Source organism: Limanda limanda, chromosome 5 (genome assembly GCF_963576545.1).
Source record: "Limanda limanda chromosome 5, fLimLim1.1, whole genome shotgun sequence".
Classification (NCBI taxonomy): Eukaryota; Metazoa; Chordata; class Actinopteri; order Pleuronectiformes; family Pleuronectidae; genus Limanda; species Limanda limanda.
The window spans coordinates 27,224,579-27,244,450 of NC_083640.1; the positions used below are offsets into that span (position 1 = coordinate 27,224,579).

Sequence of the window (19,872 nt, forward strand, 5' to 3'; positions counted from 1 at the left end):
AGCAATAAACTAGAAAAAAAAGTATAATTATTAACCTGTTAAGATTGTGTTTCCTTCCTTTCTCTGAAGAGTATTTTTAAAAATATTTCTTGAAGGTTTTCACAATTAAATCAATAAAAATGAATTTTTTACCAAATTTCAAAGCTCAATTTATACAATTCGTCAAAATCTAAATGCAATATTTCTTTTTAAATTGCATAATACTGCTCATATTGATTCCAGAGTTGATGATTGATGAAATTGAACATACATTAAACCAATCAGTATCATAACATTTTAGTGGATAACTCAATATACTTAATTTTTTACAAAACATCCAGTGTTTCGGTAGTGACTGATGGGATTGAACTACTTACCATTCCATTATGTCACTACCGAAACGATCATGTCACTACCGAAACGTTACCATTTGTTTCGGTAGTGACTGTTTCGGTAGTGACAATACTAGCTAATTTTGAGCATAGCTAAAGAATGCTAGTTAGCACATGGCTAGCATACACATCTTTGAAGAGGTGTACACACATAAAAACACAATACTTTGCATAAAACCCCAAAAAGTTTACTTAATTGAAGATAATATGTGTTTCGGTAGTGACAATTCTTAAGGTTACACGCTGATTTTCAGACTTTGGAACACATTTACATCAAAAGTATGGGTTATAGCTACTTACCATTGAGCCATGAGGGACATGGATGCAGTGTCACTGCCTGCTCAAAAATGCAGGGGTGTGGCTAAAAACCAGGCTCAGCCAATGGACTAAAACTCTTGTGTTTCGGTAGTGACATGAAAACTGGGGACATGATTTTTTGACTATAGTTTTTTAATTTAAAAATTAAACCTACAATAAATCTAAATCTTCCAAGTTCTGTTTGAACTAAATCATAAAGATCTTTGAAATAAGATCACTGAAAAAAATCTAAAAAATTGATAAGGTGTTATTTTCAGAAATTGAAATTTAGATGTCAGGGTTGGGGACAGCTACTTCGCAATAGAAAGTACCCTATAAATGATGATTTTGTATATATTTAGCTTATCCCTATCTCATTTAATGTCTTGGGTTTAAATAGACCTTAACACATTCTTAGTAAAAATCTATGTCATGAATACTTAATTGTTTTGTAAATAGCTTTTCTTGTTTGGGGACCATACTTTGAACCATTCGGTAGAATGGCCCATATATCAGATTATAAATTATTTTTTTTTATGTTTGTGACAGGACTCGATGGCACTCGTGTCCTGTCGCTTTGACTAAACTCGAGTTTAGTCAAAGTGATATTTTGAGGCTGAAAATGGCCTTCTAAAGGAAGACACAGGGCATTGTTCTTGCTTATATTGTAATTCTTGGGGCTTGATTGATGGGTATGATTGATGGTTAAACCCGAAATGGTCAATGTATTTGTGTGTTCACAAAAATCTATTTCACTGCAATAGAAAAGGTGAAAATCTAATATTAAGTTACTGCATCTTTTGTTTGGGCACCTTATATCAAAGACATAGAGATAATTTCCATTATTTATTTTTTTTACCCAATAAATGGGGCTTAAGCTCCATAGGCCATTCACTCATTCTGCCTCACTAGCGCCCCCTACATAACCAAGAAGTAGTGTGGAAGTGGAAGTTCTCCCATTGTTAGAGGAGGAAATTAGGAAAATAAATGATGGAAATGAAACCAGAGAAGGGAGGTGTGTTCACGTGTTGCAGAAATGCGCTTTGGTCACAAAATAACTGCAAGGATGCACTGTACTTCACAAACCGGTGGTTAAAGGCTTGTTTGACTCAAATTGATGCTTGTTGATCTCAGGTTTTTAGAGATCCATCTCTGCTTCCACCCTAATGCAACATAGATGAATGAGTTCCATGTGTGCTGCTCACACCGTTGAAAAAAAAAAACATTCCTGCACCAACTCGTACGTCCAGAGACAATTTACCTCAAACTCAGAAGTATTATTATCACTCAACTGTGAAGTATTATATAAGCTGTTGAATGCTTGTCCTGTGGATTATCCATTTAACCTTGACTTTACAGGGCAAAAGAATGGCAACAAAGTTTTTAGTTTCACCAAATCCTCATATATAATAATATAATATAAAATAAATAAAGTTCTTTAGTGATGTGTTTCTCACCATAAAGTCCCTGCTCGATTGAGGAGGAAGGAGAGCACACTAAAGACAACAGAAGGTCATATGACAGAGTCCTGCACAAGGAACCCGAGACTGATGAAAGTGGGAGGCTTTTTTCCCCATCAACTACTAATATGTATTTGCTTTATCAAAATATAATGAAGATCTCAGCATCCTCCTGTTCAATCGAGAGGTACTTATTACTGAAATGTATTGTCATGCAGGACAATATATATTTGCGTATAGGAAAGGATCCCAGAAAGGTTAAGGATCTGAATGAGGATATAAGTGGACTGAACCATGGCTCTGGATATGGCACCCGGGGAGGAGCAGGGTTCGCAGTGTGTCACTGAAATGACACCTGACTGCAGCTGAGAGGAGCGCAGATTCAAACTTTGACAGCAGGGTCACCATTGCCTGATTGACATCATGGCAAAATCTGATTGGATTTACCTTTAACATCCAACAGTCAGCTAATTGGAGGAGGCGGGGAGAGTGAAAGACAGTTAATAATGAATGAGACATAGAGAAAGCCTTCCTGATTGAACTACGAGTGATCCTAATTACATTGGCAAGACATGGTGCGACGATGTTATAAACGGCTTTTGAGTTTTTATGACAACTGAAGGCTACCCAGGTTCTTTTTCATGTTTGGAAGGAGAGGGTGAGGTGAGGGGTATTCAGCTGCAAAATGCAACCTCACCAGTAGATGTCACTAAATTCTTCACACTGAACCTTTAAGTGAGAACTTAATTTCTAATGTGGGGGAAGTGATCCGTCAAAAGTGAACTGTGTGCTCAACATTATGTGCTGTTCTTACTGAGGACTGACTGAAACCCATGAGCTGGATGTGTATTGTCATTACGAGTGATCAGAATGAGTTTGGTGGAAATATTGAGAGCACAGGTCAGTGCACTGAGCCTCATACACCAGCAGGTGTGAGACTTCATGTTTATATTAAGTTCATGCATATTTACTCTCCCATAAAATATTCAACTCAATCTTTTTAGAGAGATTATGATAAAGGTTGTGTTATAGCCCTTGTAATACTTATGTAAATAAATATTATATATGGCCAGTCATTGTTCTTCAGTTTTTCATTGACATTCTACACCTCACTAAGCATGACCCATTAAATCCAGTCAGAGAATGAAGAGGACACACTGTACCTGATACTTTTTATTGAGACATAATGGCAGTTTTAATACAACACTCCCTCCTCTGCATTGTTACAGGGGAGATTCTCTTCCTGGAGCACGTGTGTAGTTTTGATAAAAAAGTTAAGGACAAAGCAAAAAAATCTTTTTAGCTTGTTTTTATTTTGGCAGAAGTTGAAAAAAATTACACAAATTTACCAAAGGAAAAAAAAACTCTGCTCCCAGGAACATGTACGCCTCAACACAAAAAACATAAGGCAATAATAAATAGTAGGGATGAGCGAGTACAGCATTAAATAGTACAGTGGATTAAAGTTAAAGAATATAAAACCAAGCTTCTGCTGGGCAGGTCGATATTATATACAGTATTTTACAAAGCAGAGCTTCCACAACATTAAGGTTTCACCACACACCATGTTTTATAGAAATGCAGTGAGACTCTGCGGATCTGGGTTTGGATTGAACAAAGAAAACATTACATTCAGATTGAAGACAGGACCTCGGAAATGGAAAGACTCTATAACTATAAACTATATTTTTTTTAGCTTGCATTAACACTTTGTGAATTAAATGGAAAATTGCAATATGGAAGCTGTGATTTACTGCTCCCCCTCTCCCAAAGATGTTTAGTCGCCTGAAAATATATTGCCTGCTAAAAGCATATTGCTGCTGCAGGATGACAGCGGTCGACACGTTGACGATCATGTCTTCTTCAACCTTTTATGACGACACCTCAAAAGGTTTTTATGGATCCTTGGGTAATGAAACCTGCTCGATATATGAAAAGAGCACATAAACCTTCCATTTGGGGTAAAACGAGAAATATAACGAAGCAGGATAATAGGTGAGGATTTTAATATTTAACGCAAGACCTGAGCTTAGCTGGATAAAGCTAATGAAAATCTGAATTTGTTTAAGTTTCAGACATTTGGACAGGGCCAAGCTCAACTCCTGAATGCTAAGGAGAGAAGTGCGCCCACACAGCTCAGAGGTAAGGTTTCTGTTTTTTCGATAGAGGAAGATTCTGCTTTCCACGTCTCAAAACTACTAAATCACCACCTCAGTTATGTGATCACCATCCATCTATAGTTCTGCGTTCTCACTTGCTCGAGGCTGAAAAGTTAATCAGTCTAAATACAGTTGAAGGCAAGAGAGCAACAGAGAAGTACAAAAATGTGATCGCCTCCAGCAGCAGAAGACCGTGAAGAGCCAAAGCCTGGCTACTTGGGAAAGGAGGAGGAAAGCACGGATAATGAGTCGTGTAGGATGTTGCCCTCAGGCTGTAGAATGGTTCTAAAATCACTGCTCCAAGTTCAACTGGAGAGGAGGATTTTCGGTTGACATGCATAATCCTGAAAATTATCAGACGCTGTCAGCTAAGTTATGTGAACTTTGCAGAATGAGACGTTTATCAAGACAAAATTGTGTTTTTTTATAATTCATCAAACCCAAAACTCTTCAGGATGTGGAAGTCAGAGCAGGACGTGCTTAACTATCTGCCGTAAAAACGTTCTGAGAGATTGTAGGTCAGGTCAACACTCAATCTAGGAAAAACAATTCTCGTTAAATACAAAATAAACCAAGAGAAGTAAACATGATTGACAGGTTATTGAAAAGAAACATAAAAAAAACATTCAGCTTTCTCTTTAACCAGATTACTTCCATTCCCAGAGCCTCCCCTGAAACTGTGGGGTAGTCCTCCTCCCACTTCAAAAACCTCTGACACTGCGTCTACTATCACAAAGTCCTCTGGTTGGTCGTCTTGCCTCTGTACCGCACCAGTCACCCAGAGTCCAGCTGAGTCCAAACAATCTTTCAAACTACTTATAATGAGTCACACCTAAGCAGGGGCTCTGTGATGCAGACTTTACAGTGTGTGCAGTTATTTTGTGGTTTAATGATTTTATAAATGCAGATATTTTTGCATTGATCAAAACATTAAACACAATTTTAATTTAGCAGTTTTATAGACCTTGAACTGTCCAGAAAGCATTCTCATGAGCAGCGTATACATTAATGTAAGAAGGTGAACTCTGCTTGTGTCCTCATCATGAATCACAGAATGAATCACAGCAGCCACACAGGAAGTACAGACATAAGCTGTGCCGTCATGTTTTTTTTTCAATTCAATTTTCCATGTGGGTCACTGCAGCACTGATGATGCAGGATGACACATGCCAAAACTGTCCAATCAATAAGCTATCTGTCAGACCATGTGACTTCCTGTTGATATGCAGGTTTGTTTGTAATAAATCAATGTGAAGAAACCAAACAGATCAGAACTAAAAGGCGATGATAAATCACTTTTTTCTGCGGCTCAGGCTAAATGAACCAAGACGGCATCAAGGTGACCTTAGTTTACGATTTAGTACTAAAAAGAATGGACTGAAATCACCGTCAGCCTGGAGAGAGTCATTCTGAGGTCTTTTCTTTTCAAGGTCGTAAATTTCAAGTGAATTCAATTTGAATGAAATCATTTTTCCCCAGACTACTCAGCAGGTCCTCAGACTCAATAATAAAGTTATCGAACCGGGAGATGGTCTGAGTCCTTGGTCAAACATTTCTTTTGTTGTCAGTAGTATGTGCACCAGTTGCTGTAATCACTGGGCATCAGGCCGCCGGTGATGAGCAGGATCAAGTCCACAAACCACCAGATCCCCAGGCCTCCCAGGGTGAGCAGCTTCCCCACAGCGGTGCCGGTGTGACCCAGGCAGAAGCGATCCACCCCGAAACAACCCAGGAAGAAGGAGTACAGCAGCGTGGTGATGAAGTAGTGTCCAGTGTATCTGTGGAAAACCAGTGGCCAAACACATAAAAGGGGACAGAGTGAGCAAGAGGGCAAAAACAACAATAGTGTTCAGAGTAAAATAATAAATATCCTAATATACACGTCGAAATTATGGAAATCAATTATGATACCAATGAGTTTAAAGATGCAAATACAGACTCAATCAATATAATATCTGTTGTGTACAGTATACAGATGTTGATGCGGTACAGAAAGCAAACAGGACATTACAGACTCTACAAAGGCAGTATGAAACCCACAGCTGGATTCTCTTTGTACAGATGTTGCTTTGATGGTGTCCAGCTGCTGCATATCTCTGATCTCGGGGCAGTTTCTATAGAGATAAACCTCATGTGCTGGTGAAGGAGAGACGCTGAGTGAACATGGGGTGCTGTGGATAGGACGAGGTGGTGGTTCTACACGTTTGTAAACATTGCCCTCTAGTGGTCAACATGATACTACAGTATTTTTATGTCATTAAACTGAATCAGTTTCAAATATAAGTGCTGAGTTAATTTGCACATCTGGAAACATCTAGTTTAGCTACAGTCCATAATAAATGGATAGAAGCATTATTTACAGTCAATACCAAACATATTTTTGATTTACGTCTGAATGCACGATACTCTGTAAAATATTTTCTTGTCTCATTCTTTTCTGTGTTTACTGTATTAAATCTCTGTTGCTGTCATGATTACCAGATACAAATCCATCAGTTGAATTTTATCAACCTACGAAGCTTTCCTTATGATAATCGAGGGGTTAAAATGAAGAGGGTGTGCCCTATTAGGCAAATTGTGATTTGTGCATTTACAATTTAATTTGATCGTGAAGTACATGCACATAAGCTCATTTAAAAGAAAAGGTTAATTAGTACTCAGCTCTGCCACCTTGTCCTTAGCCTCACATACATGCATCCACGTGTCGATGAATACAAATACATCCATGATTTTAATAGAGGTGGGCGTGGAAGACTCGATTCATGTTTTCCGACTACTGTAATTTTTTTAAGTGATGTCCCACCGCATCATTATTATAACAAGCACTTCTTCAGGATAAGGACAGACGCACATTAAAGCTCCAGTCCTCTTTCACCGTGTCAGGGTCTCTGAGTGTGGTCCCTCAGCACCCCCTCTTAACGCCAACACTAATCAGAAGTTATTAGGACCTGAACAGCAGAGTTTAAACACGAGACGCACACAGTCAGGACAACAGAGTTAAAGCGCCTGGAACAATCCAGATTCATGATCTTTCATTACTGATAAATAAGTAAATGCATGTGGTCAGTTTTGGTGAGTGACAGAAACAAACACAGGCTGCAGACCGGAGAGAAGTACCTACCGCAGATTATCACACAACACAGAGTTTTTTGTAGAAGAAGTGACGCCACATTTATCCAGGAACATACAAATGAATTCAAAAGGTATTATAAAGATCAGATCTAAGTGTGAGTGATTAGAAAACATCAGAGGAGCAGAATCTCTTTTTGACCAGCAGAGTTATGCACCTCGATGCTGCCAAGGGGGACAGGAGGGGAAACCCTGATTCAGTAAAGGCTACAAACGCAGCTCACAAGTCTAAACTGAATTGATGTCAAATCCGTGTGGAGAGCACTGACCACTGTTACAGAGTGATGTAGTCCGATTTTTTAATTGAAAAGCTTTCTTTGTGAATTACAGCACACTTTAATAGTCTAACATATTTTTTTAAAGCACAGATCATGACGCTATGGAAGATGCATCTCTAGTTGTCACACAGTGAAAAAAAAAAATGTACAGAAACAAAATTCTTTGATGAATCGATAATAAGATAAGATTCCCTCCCATAGGATTGAATATACTGTGAAAGCCTTTTGCGTCTGTGCCTCTACTTCACATGTTTCAGTAGGAGTCTAACAAAGTGGCACAATGCAGTTTTATTTCATCCTTATTAATATTAAAATTAACATTACTATCTATATATTCTCCTTTACTCTGATATACTGTGTGCTTACACTTACATGATCTTAATAACCTTGCATATGTAGGCTATATTCCCAACTCTATATGCAAATAAATAAGTAGGTCATTTGTGTTTGCGAAGATCATATTAAGTTGTTGCAGACGTGTCTGATGACAATGCTTGTGTAAGTGTGTGTGTGTGTGTGTGCTGTGTGTGTGTGTGTGCGTGCGTGCGTGCGTTGGTGCGAGCAAGAGAGAGAGAGCAGAGTCGGGAGGGGCTGAATGAATGGATATGCACAGCTAGAGTAGTGTTGTCACGATACCAAAATTATGACTTCGATACTATACCTGCCAAAATATCACAATACTCGATACTTTCGATACGATACCACAAATACGATACAATACCACAAATACGATATGATACTGGTATACTTATCTATGAAAGTAATAAATAAAACATCTGTAGGGTTCCCTTTTTTACCAGTTTGTTCCTGCCCAGCTTTTTGAACACTTAACAAATGGCATTCATATTAGTATTAGCCTACAGAAAGATATTAATGAAAACTACATGGTGACATCATAGCATTGATTATATACGGCTATGCAGGCCTATTGTCTGTATCTGACTATATGACTACATAGTTATTTCCACAAGAGTTACATAATTTCACAGATGTGTGTTTGAGGTGAAAAAAAAGTAAAAACATGCCACCTGAGCGAGTGAGTGGGGGCGGGGCCCCGGGGCCTGTGTGTGCGCTGCCTGGGCGCGGGTGCGCAAACGTAAACGCACACTTGCAAACGCACACACACACACGCTCCTGTTTTTTTCATGCTGGTCTGATATCACCGATGCTGATTTGACAAATGAACGTGACGTTCCCGTTCAACATATGAACACTGCACAGGGAGCCACTGCAGAGTGGCCGAAGAGCCGCGGGCTGAGACCCCTGGCTCCGGAGAAACAACGACTTTACTGCTCCGCCGTGAAAGAGATGCGGACGTCAAAGCATTAAGGCCGGCGCATGCTTCTGCGTTTTCACGGGCCCGGAGACGCAGGAGCCCTTCCGGGCCCCTCACGGCCCTTCTCACGTCCTTACGTGCGTCGGCCAATTTTTCTAACTAGACGGCAAAGCCCCGCAAGCGTCACCTGCCCGCAAGGGCTGTGATTGGTCTGCTAACTACATCATTTCCGGAGTCGCATTTCCGGTTCATGCCCGGAAACCACGGAAGATTTAGAAGAACGAATATGGACCAAATAGAAGAGCACTTGGCAGAAGAGATCCGACACTATGTCCACTAGTATAACCCGTCACTAACCGGCGGATTTTTCCGCCAGAAAAAAGCTCTGAGGAGCCGCCGTGGCAATGTAGATAAATCGCTCTTCTTCATGCAACACAGGAAGAAGAGCCGACTTCGACAAAAAACATTACTGCGCCTAGTGTTCTGGCGGGGAATTGCATGGCAACACGCGCAACGGTTGGAAAACCATGAATGACAACGGGTCCTGCGTTACAGCTGCGTGCCTGCGGGCCCCTGACAACGCAGAAGCATGCTCCGGCCTTTAGTTCTCGCATCCCGCCCCCCCCCCCACCCTCCCGTTCGCGCGCCCCACCTGTTATGTCTCCGCCCGGTCGCGCCACACAGTTTGAGAGAGAATCACTTTCAACAAGCCAAGGACGGTCGGCTCGGCCATGTCTCCCTGAGATCACTCGCTGTGAGTGAAGCTGCCTGTTGCATGTGTGAGAGCTGGGAAGCTCCGCCCCTCGCAGTCAATGCATGCAGGGAGCGGAGCAGAGAGTGCGCTCTGACTGCTGCTATTTTAATAAAGTACCGGTACTAAAAATATGCTAAACCGTATCGTTTTTAACGTAAGGGTACCGCGGTACCTTTCTAGTACCGGTACACCGTGCAACACTAAGCTAGAGTATAGCAGTTGTCCTCCAACCAGAAGGTCGAATCCCAGCCCATCCTGAAGCGTCCTTGGGCAAGATTTCGGAACCCCCCCCAAAAAATAGCACCTCATAAAATGTTGAATGCATTCATTGTAAGTTGCTTAGGGTAAAAGCATCAGCTAAATGGCAATGTAATGCAGTGTAATGGAGAAAGATTTGACTAATTTAAGAAAAGCGTAAGACATTTTGTGTTGATATTGTTGAAATGGCTACAAACAAATCAATGCTGAGAATCCCTGAGAAGAGTAAATTATGTATGAACCGCAGTGGGTCCTTCAAAAGTGGCCCAGGACACATTTGCATTTACACAGTGGTTGTTGTAATCATTTTGTGAACAGATCTCAGGAAGCAGTTGGGTCATTCGGATCTGTACCTAGAGCTGACCATGTGATCGGATCACTCAGGATGAATGTTAATACCAGGTCTGAATGGGCTCTCAGTCTTCCTTTACAGTTCATACAGTTTTTAAATGGGGTTGGGTGTGACAGTTCTGTTATCACTTACTTGATGCAGGGCACTCCTCCTCTGAGGAACTCTCTGGATCCGGCACACTCTATATCATCGAGTGCCGTGCATATCACACGAGTGAGGTTCACTTCTTTCTGAGTCTGGCCGCCCCACTGATGATACAAACAAACAAAGAACCTGTAAGGGAAGTGCTGTGTCATTGACAACATGACACCAGCTTCACAAGCAACACTTACCCCGACACAGCCGTGGCCCAACTCCTGCTGAGCACTGTAGTTTCCTGCGTGATCCACAGGGTCCTGACAGTAGACAAACTCATCAGGTCTTCATCGTAAAATGAAAGAAAGAGATGACAGAGTGAGGGATGTGGAATGTCTCTGTATTGGAAAGTTCTGATAATCTGTAACAGCATATACACTCCAAGCTCCGTACATAAAACCTGACAAATAACAATTCCCTTCATTTTTTTGTCAAATGTAGAAGAACGCTATCAACCAGGTCTTTATGTTCTTGCAGTATGCTCGGGATACAATGTATTACGGTTCTAATACTTATTTAGTTAGCTAGCATGCTAATGTAGTCACATCAGCAGGAGACGGTGCTGGACCACAGTCTGTATAAGGGACACTGGACCACAGACTGTATGGACATTGGACCACATACTTAATATAAGGGACACTGGACCACAGACTGTATATAAGGGACATGGTACTCACAGACTGTATATAAGGGACACTGGACCATTGACAGTATATAAGGGACACTGGACCATTGACTGTATATAAGGGACACTGGAACATAGACTGTATATAGACTGTATATAAGGGACACTGGACCATTGACTGTATATAAGGGACACTGGAACATAGACTGTATATAAGGGACACTGGACAGCAGACTGTATTAAATGGACGCTGGTCGCTGGACCACAGACTGCATATAAGGGACACTGGTCAGCAGACTGTATATAATGGACACTGGGCCACAGAGTGTATATAAGGGACAATGGACCACAGACTGTATAAGGGACACTGGACCATAGACTGTATATAAGGGACACGTGACAGCAGACTGTATTTAATGGACACTGGGCCACAGACTGTATATAAGGGACACTGGACAGCAGACTGTATATAAGGGACACTGGACCACAGACTGTATATAAGGGACACTGGTCAGCAGACTGTTTATAATGGACACTGGACCACAGACTGTATATAAGGGACACTGGGCCGCAGACTGTATATAAGGGACACTGGACCACAGACTGTATATAAGGGACACTGGACCACAGACTGTATATAAGGGACACTGGACCACAGACTGTATATAAGGGACACTGGGCCACAGACTGTATATAAGGGACACTGGACAGCAGACTGTATATAAGGGACACTGGACCACAGACTGTATATAAGGGACACTGGTCAGCAGACTGTATATAATGGACACTGGACCACAGACTGTATATAAGGGACACTGGACCACAGACTGTATATAAGGGACACTGGGCCACAGACTGTATATAAGGGACACTGGACCACAGACTGTATATAAGGGACGCTGGACCATAGACAGGGACACTGGACCACAGACTGTATATTATGCACCCTGGACCACAGACTGTATATAAGGGACACTGGACCATAAGGGACACTGGGCCACAGACTGTCCAAAGGGACATAGGACCACAGACTGTATATAGACTGTATATAAAGGACGCTAGACCACAGACTGTATATAAGGAGCAGGGTACTCACAGATAGCTGCAGAGGACCACAGGAGACGGGGGTCTGTACTCGTACGTCTCGTTGTCATTCTCAGTGTCCACCGGGATCTCGTACTTCAGCAGGTCGGGCGGCTGCTCGCTGTACGGGAACCCGGTGGCTCCCCGGGCCGGAGAGGAAGCAGGGGTCTCGGTGGTGGAGGAGTTGTGGGAGTGAATTCCTCCCAGACATTGTAACAGAATGACGGTCAGCAGCAGGAGGAACTGTCCGCACAGCAGAATGTAACTCACCGAGATCATTGTCGCTCTCAAAACGACACATTCATCCTCGTCAACATCCACGGGAGCAGCGACAGTACTGTTTGTTTGGGGCACGGTCTTCTTCACTTGTATTGGCGGTTGGCAAATAAGGGTTTATCGAACTACCGCCATCAAGTGGTGTGAAGTGTGGATTACAAGTCTTAGTATTTAAATGCTCTTGAAACGACACATTAAATATTGAATATATACACAGTTGTTGTACACATGTTCCAGCATCAAAATATGTAACTTTTAAAAAAATATGTGAAATGAATGTAACCTGACAGTTATAAGAATGATGCAGGCCAGCACAATGATAATACATTGATATCACTTCTAGAAAAGCTCAGAATTTCCGACCCCCGAGTCAGAACCTGCAACTGGAACGACCCCTGAGGTGGATATTTCGAGTCGGAAGGTCAGAGGAAAGATGGCTCCAGGTATCATCGGTAGTAAAAGCTGTAGGTTTTACGTTCCCTTCACTGGTTATAAGTGGCTGCCCCCATTCGCTTCAAAACATTGGACTTGCATACCGTCCGGCGTATGGATCGGGTCCAGTCTACATCCAGGACATGGTCCAACTTTACACCCCAGCCCGTCCACTCTGCTCGGCTTCTGCCAATCGGCTCGCTGTTCCCTCACTGCGAGATAAACGCCCAACAAAATCACGACTGTTTTACAAGTTAGTGTACTAACATGATTCTTCCTTTTCTGGGTTTTGACCACATACCTGATTGCCTAAAAGTCATCATGAATCCGATATGACTTTTTAAATATCTGTGCATGCATTCATGGCATATTTGCTTTATTTTAAAAAATCATCCAAGGAAAAAGGGCACTGTTTCTAGCCTTTAAAGGCCCATAACATTTTATCAATTGTTTCCTACTATAAGTGATGTGATGACAGAAGCCTGTAGGTTATTTCCAGGGATTTCTGTTCACATTCCTCATGGTACTGATGATGCATAGAAGCTGGATTTTTGAGTGCTGACCCATTTAATTCAAGTACCTGATATTTATTTTATTCACATAACTGATCTTTCTTTATTCTTTAATAATATTCAAATTAAGGGCAGCATGTTGCCACTGAGTGTCTGGGTTCTTCTGCATTGGCTTCCTCCAGGTACTCCTCCAGTGCATAATGGATGTTAAGTAGTATAACTAATGGATGGATATTTAAAAATGTATAGAGATAGCTTGTAGACAATATTTCAGGGACAAGTTACAGAAACAAACTATTTGAAACATAAGTTTTCATTATTTATTGTTTCAGTCTTTGAGGAAAAAAAATCGTATTGACCAATAGACCAATACACTGATGTATGCATGCATCCATGCATTCTTTAAATGCCAAGAAAGTAGATACATTTTGAGGTGTTTACTTAACCTTAGTTTGTGTGTGTTTAAATTCTTGGACTTTGCATTTCTTAAGTCAATTAAGACAATTTAAAGGCCAAACTCTGTTCAGAAAATTGTTACATTTTCAGTGTGTAGGATGTAGTGGCTTCTGGGGGTGAAGATGCATATTGCAACCAACTGCCTCCCCTCACCCCTCCCGTTCTGAGGGCATGATCAAACAAGTGAATGTAGCAGTGGCCAAGCTCTGCCCACTGCCCACCTCCAATCTGTGCAAGCGAGGGGGCAAATGGAAGATAAGTTTCCTGTAGCGAAGCAAATCCGCGGTATAGCTTCATGCGGAGTCAAACTTTGACCCTTGACATTGGACTGAATTTTACTGTGTTTGATTGGTCTGTTGGCTGGGCTAACAAAAAAACACAACAATTCTCAGTTTCAGGAATAATGAAACCGTCATTATTAATATTATATTACATTTCTGCTCCTCCTGAGTCAGACACAATGGACCTTTCATCTGGTTTCTGGATTCAAAGGTGTGACATTTTCTGACTCTAGAAAATACATAAATTCAGCTTCCATGTTATCCACAAACCTGCATTTTAATTAAATAACAATTTAGGATGTTATTTACAAGCTCAGCACACTTTGTTGAAATAAAACAGATTTCATCAAAACAGTGATTCAACCTTGGGTCACATTTTCAGGAAGATACAGACTTTACCAAAATGCAAGTTGACCCTCAATTTTCATTTTGACATTCACAGAAGAGCCTTTCAAGTGTGTAGCTGGGGGTGGGTCCACCTCATGCAGGGACATTTCAGAGCAGCAGTAACTCCATTTAAGCTTAAATCAGAATTGTCTCCCTGTTTGTGACTCGTCCTTACTGCAGTCAATGTCAGCATCATCAACCAAGTTCTCCTGCTCTGTTGTGGGCAGCAGTAGCAGATCAGGGATGAGATATTTAAATGCGCCGCCAATCACACGAGGAACAGATGAAGATAACATCGGAGAGGTGAAGTAGTCCCGGCTGTGGACACTCGGGCAGGCTCTGAAATCCACTTTGGACCGTAGAGAGAGGCTGGTGTAGGGATAAAACACAAGGCCTCCAAAGTGGGAAAGACCCAACAGGTCCTGTTAACGAGAAGGAAACACATACAACATATAGGAAATTAAAGAAACAGCTCAGGTCCAATCATGAGTCCTGACAGGCTAAAAGAGCAGTTTGTACCAATATGCTCCAAGAACTACAAATGTGTCCCATAACACTTTTATTTGCATAATGGCATTCCATGAATTCCTTTAATTACCTTGAATTTCACAAAAAGATCAATGCTGATTCCCAGTAAGTATTTACAAAAATATTCCATTTATTCCTCCTTCCCTAAAATAAAAATTGTCAATCTCTCATTCTCATCGTCATATTTTAATAAAAATACACTCCAAAGTTTAGCCAATGTCAATGAGTCTTCAACAAGTTGAGCAAATATAATGTGGTACAAAATGTCCAAACATGGGCTTGAACTAAATGTTGGAATAAAATCTTTTTAAGAATGAGGAAGTTGGATTTTGACCCCATTACTTTCACTGGTTGGTGATCGAGAAATAACGTTTGTGCTACTTTGTGGTTGAAAATCAAGAACTCAAATCACCTCCATTATTAGATTTTCATGTGCAGCTGCAGCAGCAAAGCCCAGTTTACACATACAAGTATGCCTCAGTCATCACAATGATATTATAATATACAAGAAACACATAATAGATATCATAATATAAACCTAAAATTATAATATATTATTAGTTTATATAAAGAAAAAATAATTCTGTCACTTCACTCATTATATTGCTATATGGAAATCCATCAAAATGCTGGCTTGATGAGTAATTTCACTTTGGATACTTTTAAGAGAGCGATATTTTATTCATAACACTTGCGTATATGTACATATTAAGACTCTGAATGCTCAGTTCTGTTAAATTCCACTTCAAGTGTAGTATTGAAACTTGTGTAAGGATCTTGATCTTTTTTTCAACCATGTTAGCTCAGTGAGTCAGAGATTTTTAGATTTATCTATCTCGTAGTGAAATGCATGTGTTCCTGTAAGTATTTCATGTGTTTGATCAGCAGTTCATTGGTTCTGTGTTTACCTGCACCAGTGCGTGCTGTTGGAGGCTGAAGGGAAACCCTGCAGCTGATGGAGTCCTGACAGCTGCTGCCGGGTCCAGTCCACACGATGCCGCTCTGTCCACAGCGGTGCAGCTGTTCCAGGTGTTCACCTGAGCAGAGCGGTATACACTGCTGGGTCTGCTCGGATCCCACAGGTGGCTGTTTGATTCCAGTGGATAAACGCAACTCTGAGCATCGTTGCTGTGTAATTTGCACATTTCTTCCTTCTCTGAGTCTTGTGGCTCAGATCCACTCGCTCCATCAGCTGTTGTACTGAGGACGCGGCTGCTTCTTGAGTCGGTTTCTCTCTGTGTTCGGTCTGGAGTCTGTACCCTGCTGCCTGTGATGGAAACCTTTGGCCCTGGTTTCGCTTCTTTCTTCTCTTGAATAATGTCCACAACATGATCATTTTCATCAACATCACTTTCATCGGCATCTTGAAAAACAAAAACAAGATTAATGATTTTGTGTTCTTGTTAGTTAGCATCACTGAATGTGATGCATTGAAAAAAAGTATTAAACATGTTGAGTCCGTGTTTCTGCACCTGGAGATTCGGGATTGTCGGAATATTGTTGAGGTGTATCTTGAATAGGCTCAGGTTTCAGGTTGGTCATCCGCATCTCTTTAGGTTTTTGTGATGAATGTTGTAGTTTCCTGACAATAATATAAATTATTGCTGATTTTCAGGATAAAACATCAACAACTGAGTGAGACTGATGAGAGAATACTGGTAACAGCAGCGGTTTCCTGGCTAAGACACTGTGTTTTATATATGAGGGCTATGGTTGAAACTGTTTGGATTTACACTGGTATTGTTCTCCCACCACAGTGGTCACAACTCCAGTGTGAGGCTTGGATTATTTTTACCTCTTTTATATCATTTTTAAAAGATCATGTAATTGCTTTGTTGTCTTTTTCCTGTCACTTTGTGGTTTAGGAAACCATGGTTTGCATGTCTCTGGTATATTACAGACACAATTAAATGGTCAATCGGGTAATTCAGCAATCTTGGGGGAAAAAATCTAATTTTTATAATTTAATACAAAATATTTTAGACATTATTATGATTGTTAATACTATTATTTCTGGTGATTAGGCCCAGACTTTTTATTACAAAAAATGTATGATTTGCTCTATTCCCCACCAGCATTTTAACCCTGTCTAAACATTCAGACCTTATCCTAAAACTTCCAGGGTCAGGACTACGGGTTAGAAAATATTTCCTCAATGTGCCCTTGTTGCTCAGAGGGACATTATGAGTTCAGTCCAAAGCTTTTCTGTTGGGTTAAGATCTGGGACTTGACTCCACAGTGGGGATTTTCAGATTTAAAATGATTATGTATAGATTTACTTTGATGTTTAGGGGTCACTGGCCTGTTGCATCATCAACTTCTCCTGATCTTCAGCTGTGGGACAGACACTCTGATGTTATATTGTAAAATACATAAACTTTGAAACCGTGATCATGATAGATTCCAATGATTCCTTTAAGTCTGTAGCTGTCACTCTGAGCTTCATTTTTACCTCCCTGATCATCAGCTAATCTTACTCCAAATGCATAAATCAGAACGATCAATTCTACTGATATTCCCTCAAACTTCAGATGGAAGAGCGTCCAAACTCTTTGAAATGACTCAAAGCATGAAGCATGCTACTTGTGAAGAACTAACTCAAAATGTTACACAATCTAGTTTCAGCGACGAGACTAGCTTTAGTTGATGTCATAAGCTGAGAGGTTCCCACATTGGGCCTGATGTATCCAGTATGATCAAGAACAACCCAGAGATGTTTGTGTTATAAGTTCAAATAAATTGTGATTGCTCAATATTGTAACTTAAACCTGACCATGCACAAAACCCCAAACAAGACTCTTTCTAGCCACTGTGCCTCAAATTCTGTAGTTCATAATACTTAACTTGAGCCAATTTACTTTTTACTTCTTAATAAATGACTTGATGATTTTATTAGAGCTGATACCTTGTTCTAGATTAAACTACAGATCAGTATAAAAAGTGTACCATGACCCAGCTGCGATATTTAAACCCAGTCTCAAATAATAGGTCAGTAATAACCATAATAACAATACTAATACTACTTAAATAATACTACTAATTATAATTATTTGTATAGTAATAATAATAATAATAATAATAACAACACTTGTACAATTAATGAATCAATATCTCAAATAATGAACTTGCCTCTTTTCTCTTCTCCCATTGCCCATTTCTCTGAATCCCTTGGCGAAAGGATTGTTGTCTATTTTCAGCTGCGTGATCTAACAACAGGGAAATGTCTTTACTGACTGAAATAGCTGCCAATGATGAAAATAATGAAAATGATGAAACCGATACGATTTTTTTCAAGTTGAGCTCTTCTTTGTATCGACAGAGTCCAGACAAAGTGAATCCTTCGCAAAGTGAACAAGTCCAACTCTCACCTTGTCGTTCTGATACGCTGTCACTGCGATGAACTCAGTCTCAGAGAAGACATAGGTCCTGAAGGTGCTGTACGGCAGCTTGAGGATGTCATTTACCTTCACTATGTGGAACCTCGGCTGGTATTTGTGCATCGAGTTGAGAATTGTCTGCAGAGAATAAGAATAAGAACAGGTTTTTGAAAGAAGAGAAAAATCTGGAAATCTTGGGAAATAATCCCACTTTCGTCTCGTTGGATGATCATTTTTATGTTTATAATAAAGAAAGACTTCATTACGTGTAGATCACACACACACATATATATATATACATTATACATCACAGAAAATCAGTATGCCTTAGAAACATAGAGTCCGCATAAAGACCTGAAAAGCCCTGTATGGCAGCATCTTGGTTATTATTAAAAAAAGAATCATAAAATCCAAACTTACATATCCGTGTTTGTCCGACATGTTGTTGGTCAGTTTGAGTTTGTGGAAGTTGACCACTTTGGACATCCACTGCTCCCCCGTGGCCGGACTGTCCGGGTGGAGGTACATGCGTTTGGGCATCTCCGGGTCCGCCTTCCCTGCCACCATCCAGCGGGAGTTATGAAACTTGTACCTGCAGTCATCGGCCTCCACGATGTCCATCAGGAGAATGTATTTGGCCTTTCTATCCATCCCGACGCACCTGGTCCTGAGCGGCGGGAACATGCGCCTGCAGGGTGGGGAGATGACGGCATGAAGCATGCACTCATTAAAACGCGGTAGAGTTTCATCCATGCGTAAATATGATGCATTTACTCTACCTCCCGGACTTTGTAATGATCATTTCAGTGCCGCGTTTGTGGAATTGTCTCCAAAGGTCGCCGGCCTCCAAATAAACTTTGGGCTGATCGTCTTGCATCTCCCCTCCCTCCAGAATTTCGTGAGGCCGACACAAAATCGCAGACTGACCCGGCGGAGACGTGTGAATCATCGGATCCAAGCGGGGCTCTGCAGACCCTCGAGGGGATACAGTCATGGCTGAGACCAGCGGGGGTCCGCTCAGGACAGTCCCTCGAAGGGGCGCATCTCCGGCTCTTGTTGGAAAAGCGTGTGGAACCGCGCCTGGGACGCACGGCTCAGAGAAACTGCGCATGGTCGTCAAAGGAAAAACTAACTTTTACGCACGACTATAATTTGACGCCACGTTGATACCCGCTGGAGAAACCTATCCTAACAACCCCGTAACATATTTTAAAATCAAAAAAACGCATTAAAGTTAAAAACTTCAATGCTTTTTCAGCTGGATGTTTTGTCTCCTGTCCACAGTCAGTGCGCTGCCTCGCAGCCGGTGTCCAAGTGGATTTGCTCCTTGACACGTCTGGACTCACTGAGTGTGACACCCAGCAGTGGGTGGAGTTTATCTCGTATTGTACTTTATGTGAAGGAAAATGCTGCCTCAACTTTCCTCACAGGCTGATGAAGCTCTTA

At 41.1% G+C, this 19,872-nt stretch overlaps 2 protein-coding genes across 2 annotated transcripts; both read right to left on the reverse strand.

Annotated features, from left to right (window-relative positions):
• Window positions 1-3,422: 3,422 nt before the first annotated feature.
• Window positions 3,423-12,521, reverse strand: tm2d2 (TM2 domain containing 2). Its single transcript, XM_061071206.1, has 4 exons — window positions 12,191-12,521; window positions 10,667-10,754; window positions 10,467-10,582; window positions 3,423-6,065 (listed from the first exon to the last, which is right to left on the reverse strand). The coding sequence occupies exons 1-4, from the start codon at window positions 12,454-12,456 to the stop codon at window positions 5,852-5,854; spliced, it is 684 nt and encodes a 227-aa protein (XP_060927189.1). The 5' UTR covers window positions 12,457-12,521; the 3' UTR covers window positions 3,423-5,851.
• A 2,140-nt stretch (window positions 12,522-14,661) lies between these two features.
• On the reverse strand, window positions 14,662-19,537 carry tbx3b (T-box transcription factor 3b). Its single transcript, XM_061071966.1, has 7 exons — window positions 19,206-19,537; window positions 18,847-19,114; window positions 18,418-18,564; window positions 18,179-18,255; window positions 16,522-16,631; window positions 15,958-16,412; window positions 14,662-14,943 (listed from the first exon to the last, which is right to left on the reverse strand). Exons 1-7 carry the CDS (start codon window positions 19,535-19,537, stop codon window positions 14,662-14,664), a joined length of 1,671 nt encoding a protein of 556 aa, XP_060927949.1.
• Window positions 19,538-19,872: the final 335 nt, after the last annotated feature.